Source organism: Aplidium turbinatum, chromosome 7 (genome assembly GCF_918807975.1).
Source record: "Aplidium turbinatum chromosome 7, kaAplTurb1.1, whole genome shotgun sequence".
Taxonomy (NCBI): domain Eukaryota; kingdom Metazoa; phylum Chordata; class Ascidiacea; order Aplousobranchia; family Polyclinidae; genus Aplidium; species Aplidium turbinatum.
In genome coordinates this window covers 10,925,424-10,944,175 of record NC_137478.1, presented here as the reverse complement: position 1 = coordinate 10,944,175, position 18,752 = coordinate 10,925,424, and the positions used below count along the sequence as shown (strand labels likewise).

The following is an 18,752-nucleotide window of genomic DNA, read 5'->3' as shown; positions in this document are numbered from 1 at the left end:
TACCTAATTAAACTTTTATAACTTTATAAACAACCATCAACCCAGCAGTGTACAGAACACAGCAGAAATATAACTAATAGTAAACACAGGTCTATCAAGTTATAGCTTCATCTTTGCTTGGAATGAAAGAAATTAAACAAAGCAGCAACGATTTGAAATCACAAACAAAACACTGGCAACTGTCGTAAAATACTTATTATTAGGGCCATTTTTATATGACCTTAAAAAATCAATAATATGACTTTATTTTTTGGAAAATATGACTTTATGTGAAAATCGTTTATTTTTACATGCGAACAACGTCACTCACGGAAGTAAAGAGTAAAACATACGCAACATAACAGTAATACACATTCATTTTTATTTTAAACCACTGTTGTAGTACAGTTTCATGTAGTGTGGGATGTTAGAGTCTTTGAAGTTACGAGTTGGACGTAAAAATGACTTTAGTAAGTAGAACAGATTGTGTTGCAACACAATGCAATGTGTGACCTCATAATGCAATGTGTGACCTCACAAAATATAGGTCTGTGACTGTAAGTGTTATGTAGGCTAATTCTACAGTTTGCGTTCGTTCAATCAGAAATTACCTTACTTTCTTAGTGCTTAATTGCTTCACCGCTTAGATTGGTACTTTTTATTTAAACTATAACATACAACGGTATGACTTTATAACTCAAAAATATGACTATATAACTTAAAAAGCTGATTTATGACCTAACCAGGAAAATATGACTTTATATGACTTCATAACTTTCTTAATATTCCTCATAGGGATGCGGTTTTTGCGTTAAAATTAATTTCACGACTTACTGATGCATAGAAAAAAAATATGACTTTAAATGGCCGTACTTATTATATTATACTGGTATCTAAATGTATGCTGGTTACACTTGCTGATAGCTACCTCTGTAAAGTCAGGGATATTTATAATTACAGGATTGTAAATGCTAATTAATCTATGAGAAATGCTATTTTGTTTACTGTTTACAATTTTTTAGCAGTAAACAAAATATAACTGTACAAATGGAATAGGCTACAAATACGACAAACATTTTTATGACCTACAGCTAAAGGCAGGTGAATTGATTATTACACTACTTAATGTCCACTCCAGATTGGAAAGTTTGAACATTGCGCGGGGGAGAAGAGTTTCAGGTGTTGCAGTTGCGCGGCTGTCAACATCAAACGCTGGAAATTGCGCGGTTGTCAATATCAAACGCTGGAAATTGCGCGTTTGAAAATTATTTACAAAAACGTAAGGAAAATGCTTACTGAAACCTTAACTTTGCAATTGCAATGCTGTCCTGCCTCGTTGAGCTTCTTTTGGAAATAGCATAACAGCAGCAGCTTAATAACTGCGCTAAGCGTGCTCCTATAGAATCAAGGCGATCTCTATCGTCTTATAGGGATCGTCTTGTATATAATCCGCCTCCCTGGTTAATATGACATCACAAAACGGACGCAACTATTATTGGGAGGGTGAAAAAAAGGAAGGTAAAAAGCGGCGGAATGGAGATGATAAGGCGGAATGGATATGGATTTTTTTACAATTTTACAATGTTTTTACAATAAAAACATTACACCAACGTCGAGTGTTCGATATAAGGCCCTAGGATGACTTAAAACTTATCAATTTGCATCAATTCAACTAAAAAATTGTCTAATTAAAGTTTAACATCAAAGATATAAAACCTTTGCCACTATAGTCAGTAAAGATCAGTTGACTGGTAAAACGGGTCGTACCAGGGCAATTGATAGCACTTTAATTCAAGAACCTTTAGCCAGAGTGCATATCGATACTCCTTACCTTAAGCGGAATGGTGGAAGCCTTGTGTTTGGAAAGGTGTTTGTTTGACATTGATTTAGTAATTGGTAATGTGGATGAAGCAAGGCCACCTAGTGAACCTGATCCGGAGTGGGGTATATGTGCTGCCGCTGTTACGAGGGCACAGGCAAGGAAGATGGAAGATAATGTAAAGCCTCTAAGGATAGCTGAGGTACAGTCTAAATTAATCGTTACGAGGAATAAATTGGCTGAGATTCAAGAAAACGACCTGACAGTCCAGTGGCGCCGCCAGACCTTCAACATTGGGGGGGGCAAAATATTGACAGTGCAAGACAGTAGCATAATCAAAAATTTTGAAAGGGGGGTTGTTGACAGCCGGCGGGCGAAACCCGATGGCGTGTTTGCCGAAGGCGACACTTAGCGGCGGGGGTCTGGGGGGCATCCCCCAGAAAATTTTGAAAAATTACTTTCAGTTTGGTGCATTCTAAGAGCATTTTCAACAAAATTGTGGGTATGAATATTTCTGTAAAATGGTGCTGTCCGGTGGGGTAGCCACTTTAACAAGTCGAAATTCTGCCACTGAAATTGATTAGAATGAAACCGCCAACCAATCAGAAGCTACGGTTTAAGTGACGTAAAAAATGGCGAAAAGAAGATGATAGAAAGCAAATTAAGTGATGGAATTTTTGTCAGCTGGTTAGCTTAAGGGTTAGGGTTAAGGCTAGAAAGTAGTCATTTCATTGACGCGGGTTCGATTCCCACTACTGCTATTGCTCTTTTTCTTCTTTAATTACCAAATAAAGTTCAAAACAAGCATTAACTCTCTGGATGAGTGCTAGAATGATCACAATTGGACGGCAGCCTCTTATAACATGTTCTGATTGGTTGGCGGTTGCATTGTAGTCAATTTCAGTGGCAGAATTTCGACTTGTTAAAGTGGCTACCGTCCGGTGGCATAGCAAAAGGATAAGATCATGTTTTCTTCGGCATTTTTCGGAAATAAAGCTAAGTCTCTATGTTTTCTTGTTGCTAATTCCAGACTGAGATATTTAAATGTTTGGTATTGGCAAAATTCGCTCTTTTAATGCAGTTTGGTTTAAAATTAGGCAAACTTTGTTTTAGAGACATAGGTTGATTGCTTTTTTTTGCGAGATTATTACAGTTTTATTATTTATCAATTTTCTCCTTGGTTGATTCAAAAAACGATCTTATTCCGGTAAATCACTAACTTTTATGCTCTAAAGTCAACCCAAAGTTTAGAAAATGTAACGTCATAGAGGTCATACATCTTGATGAGTGTCAAACAAAAAGCTTTGAGACAATGAAGTTACTTTAGGCTATTTCTGATATATTCAAGTTTTGTATAACGAATAGCTGTTTAGATGTTAATCTAGATCGAACAAGCGATCTCAGCAGTTGCAGATGGCTTGCATCCTTGCACAGTTTGACGAGAAAGTACATCATAGGCTAAAACTTGTCTTGTAGCCTAAACAATGTAGAACATCCGTAAATTCAATTTGAAAGGTTGGAACCCCGAACCTCCCTCACCTTGGCTACGCCACTGGTGCAAGACAGTGGTATATTATTTAATTTCTCTTGTTTTCTACCAGGGCTGGAAAAAATGTTTAGCTTCCCGGGAATCTGTTTTTTAGAGAAAAAATTTCCCGCGGCTTACAATCACGATAATGAGAACCTTATATTTTACTGATCTCCGGAGCTGACGTAAACCTTAAAAGTCATGTCGACATATTCTTGATGCCCCCCTTATCGAAAATTGTTCTTTGTAATACCGCTTTGAAGGAGGATTACAACTATGAACAAAAGAATAAATTTTAAACTTCATTTTGAATTGAAAAGACATGACGTAATGTCTTCCAACCTTAGTTATACATTTTTTCATTATGTAACGTCTTGTAGGAATAAATTGAAAATCAGTATAATCACTCAAAATGAAAGTAATGGGACTACGAATCCTCACTAAACCAATCAATCAATGGTCTTGTTGCACTAAAGATGACAACCTTATATTTTACTGATCTCCGGAGCAGACGTAAACCTTAAGGCATAGATCAGTTGACTCAATGCAAACCCTTTGAAGGTTGGGGAGGGGGCTGTCAATTCAACTTTTTTGTATCAACAGTTGTATCTCTAAAACCACTGAGGCTGCGATTACGAGATTTCTTGACTTTTCCTAACTTTTATTCACCTTTATTGAGCATAAATTTTGAGCGAATAAAGATTATAAATTGAAAGATATAAGGCATTTCTCAGCACATCCTCTGAAATATTTTCCCACCAGCTGGATGAAAGTAATTAATTTGGTCCATGTCTCGTTAATCCTAACTGTTTCACAGCGTGAAGGGCATTAGCTGTATGTAAAATAATGTAAAAAAAATTAATCACAACATTACTATGCACGTTCTTCATTACTCTACCAAAACATAATGTGTAAACTCACGCTACAAATTACACTCATAAGTGACCTCAACATTTCAACGTATAGGCCTATGACCAGTTCTAAAATTCACATAGTTTTAATTTTCGGATATGCTCAGCGTGAATAATTTTACAAAGTGAATCTCAAATTTTGAAACCGTGCCAAAATAACAGAGATATCACTCCTAAAGCATAAGAAGAATTGACAGCTTCCCCCCAAACTGAGCAAGACTCCAGGAGCCCAAACTTCTAAGGGTTAAAAGTCATGTCGATTTATTCTTGATCCCCCCCTGATCGAAAATTGTTCTTTGTAGTACCGCTTTGAAGGTGGATTACGACTATGAACAAAAGAATAAATTTTAAACTTCATATTTGTATTGAAAATACATGACGTAATGTCTTCCAACCTTATCACATTTTTTTCATTACGTAATATTTACCACCACCAAACCACTTTTGACGATCGAATTTGTTAATTTATTATTCGGTAAAATGTTTAGATGATGTCACGTCATTACGCCGATTTGTAATTTCATTCATGACGTCTTTTGGATGAAAAACTTTTACAAGTTTTATACTCTGCTGAGATTAAAGAAGAAACATAAATGATAAATATTGGAGAAATTGAGTCTCCTTTACAACTTAAGAATCGAACAACTCAAAACTGCTGAAACAAAACGTTTTGTTTAAGTGAAAGAATCACTGCAAGCAACCAATGCCAAAATGCGCGCGGAAGAAGTCGTGGGAGTGTGAGGTATCAAAAATTTAACAGGTTGTTATTTTTCTACATCAATATGTGACGTTAGTTAAAACTTTAAAAAGTCTATATCTTTGCTTCGGTAGAAAATCTTTTTATCTACTGTAACTGTACAATTTAGTCATCAAGGTTTTCCATACTTTTTTTAAAGAGAGAGCTTTTACCCCCCCCTTGCAACTTGAGGTTGGGATCCAAATATTAAAAAAATAATATTAATATGTATTAATAAAAAAAAAATTAGAAAGATGATGCCCAAAACATTGGGGGGGCAGCTGCCCCCCCCCCCCCCCCGCCGGCGTCACTGCCTGACACTGAAGAAATTTGTTAATATGAAAGACTCAATTAAAAGAGGAGGCAGGCGACGGCCATTTGGAGTTTGCTACAGATGCGGTAAACACGGACACTTCGCCAGGGAATGCGTTGCTGACGGCGGACATTCGGAAAACAGACGTTGCCGTGACAACCATTGCTACCGATGTGGGGAGATTGGACACATAGCTTGGAGCTGCCCTTTTGATGAAAAGGCTTGCTACAATTGTCACAAAGAAGGTCATCTCGCCAAGGACTGTCCGGAGAGGAAGTGTTTCCGATTTAAAAAGATAGGTCATCTCGCTCGCCGGTGCACTGAAGACATGGAGGACGTTGGAAACTTTCGCAGAAAACGTAATTATTGTTTTGAAAAACGCCGTCCTTGGTAATTCATGCAACGATGGACTAATGAGTCGTTGAAGATAACTTATGAGAATTGTTTTATCGAGTAATTAATTGTTTTGTAATGTGTTTTGTATTGATTGTGTTGTTATATTGTTTGCAACAATATTCTAAGGGGAGGCGTACGTCACAATCAATGTGCAATGTCTCGCGATGGGTTGCTTTGTATCTTGACCGAACGCGCTGTTTTAATTATGGAATTCTTGAGCGGTATGTTATTATCGGTCAATGACCAGTAGTAACCTTTGGTTGGCTACAAAACGTTTCATTCACCTGCAAACTGGCATAGCCTAGTAAATGATTGTGTTGGCATAATTCGTTTATACCCATAAACCCGTATCAATCGCTGGGTTACTGATTGGTTGTTGGTTGCTGTCATAAAATCTTCTTCAAAATCAGATACTTTCCATCAGATACGGTACACTAACAAAGTTGTGGGTAGCCTACGTGTCGAGAGCTGCAATCAGATGACTAAATGCAGTCACTTGTTAGGCTATTTATCAGGGACAGTAGGCTAACACAAGCCTACTGACTTTATTCGTTGCTTTATTGCATGTTTGCGATAAAACTGAAAGATAAACAAACACTCACTGGATAAATTCGATTATGCGCCCCATTCATCGAAATGGATTTCGGTGCCGGGAGCAATGTGGAGTATAATTTCAGCCACGAGAGTAGCTCGGTCCCGGCGCGGCACCAGTGTGATGAAACAACAAAACACTGGAATTAAAACTCCTTTTAAACAGGGTGTTTATTGACATATCATAGTCCATTGTCTACAAATAACAAGTAGCCTAATATGGACAACAAGATTTTGACCAATTGTCATAGCTACTAACTGCGTTCGCTGGACTTAACCGCTAAGCAATTACCAAGGAGGATTTTTACCTGAAAGAATTCGACCCAAAACTGTTGTCATAACTTAGAGTTTAGCAGGCTGAGTAACCTTTCTCTTCTTTCCGATCAAAACCAGGCAATGTAAAGTCTTGTTACTGAATCAATCAGGGGTGGCTTAGAGGCTACTGATGAATGATCGATTCGCCTTTACAATGCATTGTAAAAAAGCTTCTCCAGGCGATTAAGTTTGAACGACGATTGCCCGTTTTGTAGATGAGACATAAACTTGAAACTTTTCAGGTGCATAAAGCAAGACATATTGTTTTAGCTTGGAAAGAAATAATAATTTTATTGTAAAAATTAAATTGCTGAGAATTGGTATAAGTTGGTGAAGTTTAAGTTATCACAAAATAAAGATAGTAGCCTACTTGTTTTGGGTTTGTAGCCAATTGATTCAGGTAGATGTAGGCCTACGATCGTGCTCTCCAACGATGGCAAAATTGCTAAAATCCGAGCAGTATGAGAAAGCTACAGCACATGGTGGCAAAGGTTTCATATTTTTGACGTTAAACTTTAATTAGATAAATTTTTAGTTGAGTTGATGCAAATTGATAAGCTATAAGTTATCCTAGGGCCTTATATCGAACACTCGACGTTAGTTTAATGTTTTAATTGTAAAAAAATAGTCCCTCGACGTTGGTGTAATGTTTTTATTGTGAAAAAATAGTAAAATTGTCAAAAAATCCATATTCATTCCGCCTTATCACCTCCATTCCGCCACTTTTTACATTCCTTTTTTCACCCTCCCAATAATAGTTGCGTCCGTTTTGTGACGTCATATTGACATTAAAAACGGATTTTATACGAGCAATGGAGCACCATTGTTGCCATTATTTAGTTGCAGTCTCGCGGCTGGCCGGAGCGATTTTGCGCGGCTGAGGTTGTGATTTTTAGTGAATTGCGCGGCTGAAACCGCGGCTGGAATTTGAAGTGCGCGGGGGATTTATCCCCCGCGCAGGCCAAACTTTCCAATGTGGTGTCCACTTATTACTTGCTGACGTTTGAGGCCAGTTTTTGAATTGTTTGCCTTACTTTTGGTGGTCGCTCTTCAGCTTGTGGCCTGCTGGTCACTTTATCTGGTTCTTACCACAGCAATTAAAGACATGGGTAAAGATAGCATTAAATGCTTCATGGTTTATGGTAGCCTACATTCAAGGCTTAACATTTGGCTCCACATAACTTTTGAAAAAAAAAAGCTATGCAAAGAGCTTGGAGAAAAACATTCCCTTGTTTGGAACATCTGCAAAACTTTTACAGCATGTCTGCACCATTGGTAATCATAGTCAACGAATGTACTCCAATTGCAATAATGGCAAAGCAAAGTTTGCTTGGTTCTGTCTGACAAACCTCCATGACAAGCCATTTCAAAGAATTCCTCTTTGAGAGTTTTGTTTATCTGAAATGTTCAAAGCAAGAATGTCGCTAGTTCAAACAAGACATCTTCTTTATGAAATGCTGAGTGAAATCTTGGTACATAGCAAGGTTACACCATTCTAGAACTAGACTACCAGTTGTAAACCAGTAACATTCACTTTGAAGTTAAGCTTAAGAAAACAAAACACCCTGTAATACCAAAACGTTAAGCTAAAAGTGCAACAGCCTTAATGCAGCTTATGACACTTCAAAAAAGACTTTTACCTTACAAATTATACCGGCAGATGTAGAAAAAACATTTATTGTTAAAAAGGGATGCCAATACATCAACCAAACTTTCAGCTAGTCCAGTATAATATTACAAAAAGTATTTCATGTGTCTTGTTTAGTTATTGGCAGACTCCAAAATAATCGTACCTGACTCTTAAAGTTTATGCTAAAGAGAAGCTAACCTACAAAACATGAACGCTTTCACCTCATGCTAAAGAAAGGTTTCAATCTATGCTTTTGCAAAATTTAGACAAAGCATTGCAATTAAGTTATGCAAATGTCTTAGCCTATATAATTTGCCCGTTTATGACAATCATTTTAAAATGAGCTGTTTACTTCGTGGTTTAACTTTTAACAGTAGCACACAAAGTATGGTGACCCTACCAGTGTATAAAGCGGTTTCAGTTCAACAGTTGCCAATTACAAAGTTCCACCACAAAATACGAAAAAATAAACAACCACAATAATTAAAACACATTTATCTTAAACACACCTTTGTGGGAATTGGGCCCTTCTTGATTTCAAGTATTCAATTACAACCAACCTGTTTTATTGCAATTATTTCAAATTCAGATGATTTAAATAATGTTGTCGTATTTTAACTTTTCTCCAAGATAATATGGTGTTTTTAGAGATGTTTTGGTATAAGGGCCCAGCATCTCATTGGTACCTGACCTAAATTATCTTCTCAATGGACAAGTAGGCTACACGCAGTAAACTACACACAGCAGCTAAAAACACATTGTTACTGAAACGCAAATGTCTATTACCTGTGGGCCCCCTGAAATTCCATCACAAAATAACTACATCACATTTCACATTTATCTTAAACACACCTTTGTGGTAATTGGGCCCTTCTTGATTTCAAGTATTCAATTGCAACCAACCTGTTTTGTTTTAAATACAAATGATTTTACTAATGTTGTCGCAGCCTATTTTAACTTTTCTTTAAGATAATGTGGTGATTTTAGAGATATTTTGGTATAAGGGTCCAGGCCCAGCATCTCATTGGTACCGGACCTAAATTATTTTCTCAATGGAAGTACACGCAATAAACTTTAGCAGCTAAAAACATGTTGACACTGACACGCAAAAGTCTATTACTTGTGGGCCCCCTGAGACTGTGGGCCCGGGCGCCCCCCCCCCTCTTTGACACAGCACTGCGGCTATGTGCAACGTTTTACATGTTTTGCTTTTATTTTAACTGAATATCATCAGTAGAAAATTGACATAGCTACTGGCACAGAAATCACCTTTGATTCGACTTTCATTTTTTATGCTCCTGTATGGGAAAGTGAACTGTATCGCTATACTGAGATGTGTGAATCATTACACAATTTGAAATCGTTAGGCCTACTCAAAAATAACAACTGTGCACACACTGGCACAACAAGTTTCACGCCTACAGTATTAATGTAAAAAAAATTGGGGGCCCCCAAAACCAAGGGGCCCGAGGCCTGTGCCTCGTGTGCCTCATTGTTAATCGGGCCCTGCCTACATAAGCTACACAATTATCACATACACAAATGATAACAGCAACAATTACCATAACATGTGAGACACGCTGTCTACCCGTCGTGGTGACTGTGCTTAAATGAAAGATATAGCGAATAGGTTCCAACGAACCATACGAACACACTGAGCTGTAGTTTATAGAACAGCCCAAGTTGATTTAATTAGAGCTGTAATTACTTTTTTAAAAGCTTTCGTGTTATGACTTAACTACCAATTGCAATGACAAGGAAGGTGTTCAATTGCAATGACAAGGAAAGTTTATTTAACAGTCAATCAGTGAAAGAACATGCAATGCAGGAGATTAAAGACATCATTGATTTGGCCTAAATGGAAGGTATGATTAACACAAGATACAGACACAACACACTTTGGTAAGCCTATATTGGCATGTGGTTTGTTTGTCATATCTTCATCCTGCATTGCGGGAAAGCGGACTTGAGCGCTATGCATCGGTGTACGCCTTCCGACGTACGCCTGACCCACGCTGCAGCCGACGGCCATGTCTGTTTCCGGTTGTCTACTCTACAGTAGGCCTACTTTGGTAGGCTACTACTCATTACTCGAAATCGATCACTGGGCAGTTATCGTAAAGTTTCTTGCCCAGAGAAACAACAGAAAGTGCGGGTGGCTGGAGTCGAACATGCAGGCTCTCGACTGCGAGCCTAACCACTCGGCCACTGCTGCCGACTGGTTCACAAGAAATGGCTTGGTAACCTTGGTTCAAGGAGAAAAATAACCAAATTTGACAGACAAAATTACTAAACAATAGGCATAGGGGAAGACGGGGCAAAGCGGGACACTTTTCGTAAAAACGTAATTTCAGCAACAGTGATGGTTGGATTTAGTTAATTTCTTTTTTCATCGAAAGCCTTAGTTGGTCAGCATATTTGGTTCGAAGATCAAGCGGGAATCGTTCTACTGTTATTGTACAAATCAAATTTTTTTTTTTGATGTTCGGCTTTTTCCCAGCTGTGGGGCAAAGCGGGACACTTCATTTTTGCATGATTTGGTACTGTTTAGCCGCTTCTCTCAAAGATAACTTCTTGCTTTTCACATCTTCTATTGCATTCTTAATACTGTTAGCCTATCCGTCCATTTACCTATGTCAGTTTTTCTCTTATAGCGACGAACCATTGTCAGAATTAAATTGTGTAGGCCTACCGGTAGGCTACAATATAAATGAATGCTGATAAATATTTTACAATTTTGAAGGCTAAAAGAGTTATAAACAAAAATTAAATTTACAGAAGAACCACAGATACAATCTAGACTTCTAGAGTCTCATGTTGCCCTAATGCACTGTCCCACTTTGCCCTAATACAGCTGTCCCACTTTGCCCCAAAGTATAGCCTTTAGAAAATAACATCTCTGCTGAAACCTGTAGTTATAGGTAAAAGTTGCTTTTGTTACCAACAAATAATGTCTCAATGTCTAAGATAAAAGCTAAGCTACCAACAAATTCGCTTATGCTAACGAATGTGATAGCTACTTTTCCATCTCTTTCTTATAACAAACCATGCCAAAACACATTTTACTTCCTCACGTGCTCTGCCAGTCGCCATTTCTTCACAGCAAATACAGTTTATAGTTGTCTAACTAGTGCTTTCGGTTAGAGGGAGCCAAAGAATACAAAACGTGAGAAATCGCGATGTCCCGTCTTCCTCTACATATAGTTCTATAGCGAGTAGGAGTAGGCTACGTCTTGCCATTTATTGTTAAGAGGACACAAATAAACTTAGCTGTTTAATTCAGAAAATGTCTAACAATCTGCCACTTAGAACATAAAATGTTGATAATCATTTTGGCACTGCACATGGATTAATAAAATCTCATGGCTTCCAACAGTGCTCCACTGGGGCACTGTTGCAACCACGGGCCAACAAGATAAAATGGCGTCAGTTTTTTTTACCCAGGCCTATGATCTGAAACGTTATGACTGAAACCTAGTCTAGTGACTGACCAAACATGAAAAACTTGTCAAGCCACCGTAAAAACTGTAACAAAAAAGTAATAAAGTTCTGAAAATTTACTTTTTACCACCTAAAACAAACTTTCATTTCTGCCTAACTTAGTTTCAGCAGGTTCTACGGACCACGTGGCCATGGTAATGCACGCTTGAGTGAATAATTTGTCACGGATTGCCAAAGACGATGGGAGGGGCACTGTAGGCACCCGGGCACTCTGCCCTAATTGCTAGCCTAATGAATGGAGAGAGAGCAGTCCTGAAAATGCCTCAAGCACACACCCAAAGAGCCGAACCAGCGCCGTGTGATTTTGAGTCGAGCGCGTAACCAATGAGCTAACGAGGCAGACTCTTCATGAATCCTCAAAACGGCATTGCCGAAGGAGAGAAATGAATTCCTTGAACCATGGCCTAATCCTCGGTTTTGCCAAAAGCAGAACTCATATGTTTCTCGGCAAATTTGTTACACTATCCTAAATCTGGAAATGCGGAGTGTGGTCATGATGGCACTATTTCAGCGCATACCTTCCACATTTCCGGATCGTGTGGCAAGAAGGTCGACTTGCTTCTTTGAGGAAAGCGGTCCCGACCCATCCCTTCACTTCCTTGCGGTCATTCTTGCAGCGCTTGCGACTTGGAGCTTACATTTATTCAAACCAAATTCCATGAATGCAAATTACTAAGATAAATCTCCAACATAAAAGCACAAATAAAATCTTGGTCAACTGATCAGTTGCCAGGTAAATATCAAAACACAATCATTGCGAGACATCAAAATTATGTCATCGCACAAACTACCTCTGCTAATTGCCAAATGCAAATGAAGAACTTTGAAAATTAAAATTTGTGCGTTAAAATGCATTGCTTCTTTGAATTAAGTTAAATTGGTTTAACAAGCAAATCCTCGATGACCAAGCAATGCAATTGGACATGTAGACAACAAAAAGTTGGCCCACAGGCAGGTAACATAAGCTGCCTTTTAATTTGAAAGCGCGGGACAATTTATCAGTTCAGTTGGTTTTATTTCAGACCATTATTCAAAAATAACAATGGCCTACATGTCAAACATAACAGAGGTCTGGAATAAGGTAGAAGCGACAAACATGAACGTCATAATGTGCTTGATATCGAAATAGGATAATCAGTTTAAAATATGGCTCGGTCGCAACATCATTGAAACAATGACTTCATTACACATTGATTCAACTTTTGTTGACGTTAAAGCAATATAATGTATAGAGTATATGTATATGTTTGTTAAAGATTTTTTCATTTGACAAAAAACCTCAAAATCATTTAAAAAAAAAATCGAACTAAACCCATTGTTATGTTTACATAACGTAGCCAAACTATTTCATTTACTGCAAACTTTGGGGGAAGTACATAAAATAACAAAAGTAATCCAAAAAGACTACACAAACCCAAAATAAACTAGCCTACTATAAATATTAATCAATCAATGCCTTGAATTCTTTGGGCTCTACAAAATGTTTACCTGGCAGATTACAAAATCTAAGCAGGCTATGAAGCATTTGACACAGGAATAAAAGTACTCTTGTAAAAATAACAATATCGGGAGCAATAATTTTAATCATTATTCATTAGCACCAGCCAACGTTTAGGATTTGTTTGATGCAGGCGAGGACGCATTTAGCATTACATCAATGAGTGAGCTATTTTTAAAACCAGATAATCAAGCTTCTGGTGAAACTAACTAAATTACCGTACTACATTGACTAAAAATACAATTTGTTACGGCAAGCTATTTTGAAGCAATCTTTTCTATGCATTTGCTATGATCCTCTCACGATAAAGAGTTCTGCCCCAGGCACAAGTAACGCAGAAAGTAGATTACGTTTCACTGATGACTTGGCTTATGTTTCTTGGAAAATCTTTAGTGCAAATTGATTGGACTTCAACAATGCTAATGAAACCAAAAAATAGCTTGGCATTTCATAATGACATGGTGAAAACAAATAGCATCTTTAGCCTACGTTTAGTAAACGTGCAGAAACGTTAACACATACAACATAAAAGTTATCATCGCAATGGTGCATTCAGCCATAAGTAGCATAACACATTAAACTAAGACTTCTCGGGCCAGACTCGGTTCAAGAGCTTCACAGTTTCCTCATAAATAACGAAAGTTAAAGCGACGTCGGCACAGACTCGGCCTAACCTTGGTACTGTCCCTTTATAGAACCTGAAATGCAGTCATTTACTTACTACGGTAACTTCGTACAAGAATAAAGCTAGGGAAATAACACATAAGTCCATTTTGTTAATACGTATGTTTTGGGGCAATTCCCATTAAATGGTAAACCAAAAAAACAACTTCAATTTAAAATTTATAATCACATTCAACAAAATCCAGTTTTTGTTATAAATCAATTGTGAAGCCTATGCTTTTAAAAATCGAGCTGGAAGCAACTTTTGGCTTAAACGTTGCAGGATAGCCGTGTTCATATCTCGACAATTTTTTCTTCAGTGTGCTATAAAACCACCAAGATACATCCCGGCATGGTGTTTCACCATCCACCAATCAGGTATAGTTGTTTGATTACCCTCTTTCTAAAGCAGTGGTTCTCAACGGGGGCGTTTTAATTTTGCAGAGGGGCGGTATGATTACCTCGGCTTAAGGGGGGGGGGGGGGGCGTTTTGATTATTAGGGGGTAATCTGGTTTAACCCATTAACGATCTACCAACCAGCGTAACAATTTCGTCACATCATTTTCTGGATAATCTACTCTACATGCTCGCACACGATAGCCAAACAATTGCTCTTACACCATCGTCGTATTTGATTGACCAACCGTTTTGTTTACAAACGCTATCTATTTAAAGTTTAAATTCAGTAATTTTTCAGTATACAGTAGAATTCGCCTATAGTGACACCTGTTGCAAAGTCCCGTTTGCATACACAACAGTTGAGTAGAGTTCAGCTATAGTGACACTTCGGTTATGGTGACACTTTTTCCGCGGTTCCTTCAGGTGTCACTATAGGCGAATTCTACTGTATTACAAAATCTGGTGAGTTCCATTATGACGTAACCACTACTACCAGTATACTGTTTTCATGCTCGCAAATATATATTTGCTTTTCGTAATTAATCGTTTTTGTTGGGGGGCGGTAAAATTTTGCCAGTTTATAAAGGGGGCGTTGGGCCAAAAAAGGTTAAGAAACACTGTTCTAAAGCATAAAGAAAATGTTCTCGTAGATGTTATGCATGGCTATAGCAAGGTTTAAGCGATGTATTATTTTTCTAGCACAAATATTTAAGTACATATAGCTGTTTTGTAACACTGGGCTATGTGTAACACTTTTGCTATCTAGGAAGTGAAATTTCAGATAGCGTTGACCTTTAGGATGAAATACAACATTGTTTAAAGTGTGCTAGCGTAGCTTTTGGAAAACTTCGCTCACGAATATTTGACAATCGCAACATACGAAACGAAACAAAGCTCGCTGTCTACAATGCAGTAGTTATCGCAACACTACTGCATGCTTCAGAAACCTGGGGCACCTACCGAAACCATATTACAACCCTTGAGAGATTTCAACAACGCTGCCTGCGCAAAGCTCTGAATATCAGCAGGGAACAACAACTTTGAGCGTGCTAGAAGAGGCTGAAACAAAAAGCATTGAGTCCCGCATTATTCAAAACCAACTCAGATGGTACGGGCATGTAGTACGAATGCCAGATCAGCGTCTTTCTAAGCAAATGTTTTACTCTAAAGTGGCTAAAGAAAAGCGTTCGATAAGTGGACAAAGAAGCAGTATGAGGACTCACTGAAGGGTTATCTTAAAAAGTGGAATATCAATTACACAAAATGGGAGGAAACCACAGGATACTCTGCTTAGGAGATCTGCCACTCATGAAGGTGTTGCCACGTTTGAGAAGAGCAGATCTCAAAGGTTAAATAAATACAAAGAAAAGAACGTCAATTACACCCACAACCAGCTCTTCCAAAAGGGTCTTAAATGCCCAAAATTTAACCGAACTTTTAAAGCCAGGATTGGACTCATTAGCCATTCAAGAACTCATCGTTAGCGTTTTTCATTGTGTAACTGTAGATCATCATCCTCGAAGACGAAGGAGAGCCATCTCAAGACTGGGTTATAAAGATTATAGAACTGTGTTTTTGTATGCTAAAACGTTGGCCAATTGATCACGAATTGACAGCCTGTTAAGTCGTGGTAAGCTATTTTAACTGCTACAATACAATGTGTCAGAATTAGTCTGCTTATTTGACGCTTTGATTGCTTGCTTAGTTGCCATCTTGAAGAACACTTAAAGCAGTGGTTCCCAACCTTTTTTGGATGACTAACTGGTATGTTGATTTTAAGTATCTTGCGAACCCCCTATCACCGACCAACTATTTTTTCTAAACAGCAAAATTAATGTCGATGGTCGCGACAAACAAAGCTGATGGTCGCAACCCACACAAAGCCTTTGAGCGACCCCCAGGTTGGGACCGACTGACTTAAAAAGAGACATATACTTTTTAAGATATACTTGTCGCAAACAGCAAAAATGTATCCACCGCCTGCATCTGCAATTCTCCTAACAAAGAGAAACCAGAACGGAGATATAAGAGACACCAGAAATACTTAATTACTCTTGATATGTTAGCCTACTGTTAGTGAACTGGATAACGAATCTATTCAGTGGCTGCTCGACAACTGCCCAAAAATCTAAACCGAGTTGCCGCCACTGCCCAGTGCCCAAGGGTGGTAAAAGGCAGAGCCCCTCGACCCCTGGAGTGGCGAATTTTTACGATGTGACAGCATTTGCAGATACAATGATAAGTAAATATTTATCTGCTGCCCTAAACCAAACTTGGCCTACTTATTGAACGCTACGGGTGTTGGAAACATCCAATCTCAAATGATTGAAAAGACAATAAATTTAAAATGTAACTTGTGGTTTTATTATCCACATTCTAGCATAAGGGTTGGTGCTTTAAACTTATAAACGATAGCCATCTACTTAATCTTTTACAATATTAATCTTTCATGCAAAATTATGCAATCTATGTTTTTAAAATCGCCAATAGCACATCTTTTACGTGCAACCAGGTAGCAAAAATAGACTATCTGTTCCGACGGCTCAATTGCGCTCTTGATTTGTAATTGTGCTGACGTTGTGTTTGCGTTGTTTCTTCTTTGTGTTCCATGAAGTAGCCTGCCTGCAGACTCAGGCGTTTCACTCTTAATTTGTCGCTTCTGCAGCGTGCCGTTATGTTTGGAGAGGATACTTACCTTTTTGTGTTGAATTCAGCATTGGTTAAACAAGCGAGAGAGGATGCCAGGACGCCTTTACGAGACGTGTGTACTTTAAATTTGAGTTTAACCGTTTTGAAGTTGATAAGTGTGTACAGCGGTGGGATGGCGCAACGGATAAGGCGCTGGCTTTCCTTTATGCAAACCTGGTTCGACTCCCGCCTTCAGCTGGTTGTTGAAAACACCGCTCACCTCTACCCAGGGTGTAATAAATGGGGTGGGCATAATTGCTGCGGGAAAGGCGGCCGAGAGAAAGAAACTAGCCACCCTACTCTCCTTAGTGCCGAAGGCTTAGTACAATGAGAACCTTATCTTCTCATACCCAAAACTTGAATCAAGTATATCACCTCTACCAAGTGTGTACAAAAAAAATCAGGTTTTTATCTCAGACTCGATAAACCTGCACAACTAAAAGATTGCAAATGCAAGTTATGGTTGTGACAGGAAGAAGGAACTGTAGGTAGGTATTAAGCCCTGCGCTTGTGTGTGACCACTATCAAACCACCATGATTCATACCACATATGCGACAAGTCATTTAGAAAAACCCCTCCAGCCAACAAAAAAGTTCCCTTTTACCTTCGATATATAAAAAGACTGGTTTGTCGGTTGGGAAGTAGCCAGTGTTCATTAAGATAAAAGAAACAGTTGTGACAACAATGAATTAGGAAATTTGACACATCCTATTTGAGCAAGACAATATGGCGGATTGCAACTTTACAAAAGGCCTTTAATGACTCTCATGTACTCTTATGCTTTGCTCTGTCGAGTTGCCAAACTGACTGGATCTCCATAATACAGTAAAAGTTGATATTTAAAAAAAAATGCATTAGGATCCATGAAACTGGATTCCATCGAACAATTTAATGAACAGCTGATAAAGCAGTCATGTTCAGTAACTTGTATATTTTGACCTACTGAGACCACGCGGATGTATCTCAGCAAAATACCGCTTGACAAGCTTGAAGGTGAATACGAAGGTCATCTTAATCTAAATTTTCAAGCGCTGGCATAAAGTTGATGCAGGGTGCGTTGCGTAACACTACTGCAATTTTTCACCCAGGTAGGCGATAGAGCAAATAACCATAAAACTAAGCATATAAAACATTTATATTTCTCTATCAAAAAGTGAACTTACGCCTTGAAACCCTCCTTTTGCCATATCTGCTTAGCACAGTCCAGGGTTCCACTGTATTTATGAGCTTCCAGGCCCTGAAAACAATACCAACGTAAGTAAAAATGTGTACTATCTATTTTCTTTCGCAACCTCGTGTTGTTGAATATTCGCAAAGATTCTGCCACTGCGGGAAAATGGGTTATAAGTGAATTGTTTGTAAACAGTTGTTCGTAAAACAATTGTTCGTAAACAGTTGTTCGTAAATTAATTCTTCGTAAAATAATTCTTTGTAAATCATGTCTTCGTATACATCAATTGTTCGTATATATATATAGTGAATTGTTCGTAAATAGGTGATAGGTCAATTGTTTGTGAACAATTTTTCAGTTGTTACTCAGGGGCGCCGGAAGGGAGGGGCATCATGGAGGGACAAGGAGGCAATGGTGCCCTTTTAAAGTCATGTAAGCTACTGCACATTTTGCAATATAACTATTTCTGCTATCCGAAAATGCACTCAGTTTTTTTCGAATTGGCTCTAGTTTTTGAGATATTTGACAATGAAAATATTTTTGAAATCGTTAATTAAAAGCTTTCAATCAAAAGCTCTAAATAATATGCACAGTACAAATTCTGCAACACAG

At 38.2% G+C, this 18,752-nt stretch overlaps 1 protein-coding gene across 1 annotated transcript in view; it reads right to left on the bottom strand.

Annotated features, from left to right (window-relative positions):
* Positions 1-12,339: 12,339 nt before the first annotated feature.
* The window catches only part of LOC145774268 (tricarboxylate transport protein, mitochondrial-like), a 64,822-nt gene continuing 58,409 nt past the window's right edge, over positions 12,340-18,752 (bottom strand). The window contains exons 8-9 of the mRNA XM_082585466.1: positions 18,133-18,206; positions 12,340-13,915 (exon numbers count right to left, since the gene is read on the bottom strand). Coding sequence (XP_082441592.1) covers positions 13,798-13,915; positions 18,133-18,206 — 192 coding nt within the window. The 3' untranslated portion in view covers positions 12,340-13,797. The remainder of the gene's footprint in view (positions 13,916-18,132; positions 18,207-18,752) is intronic.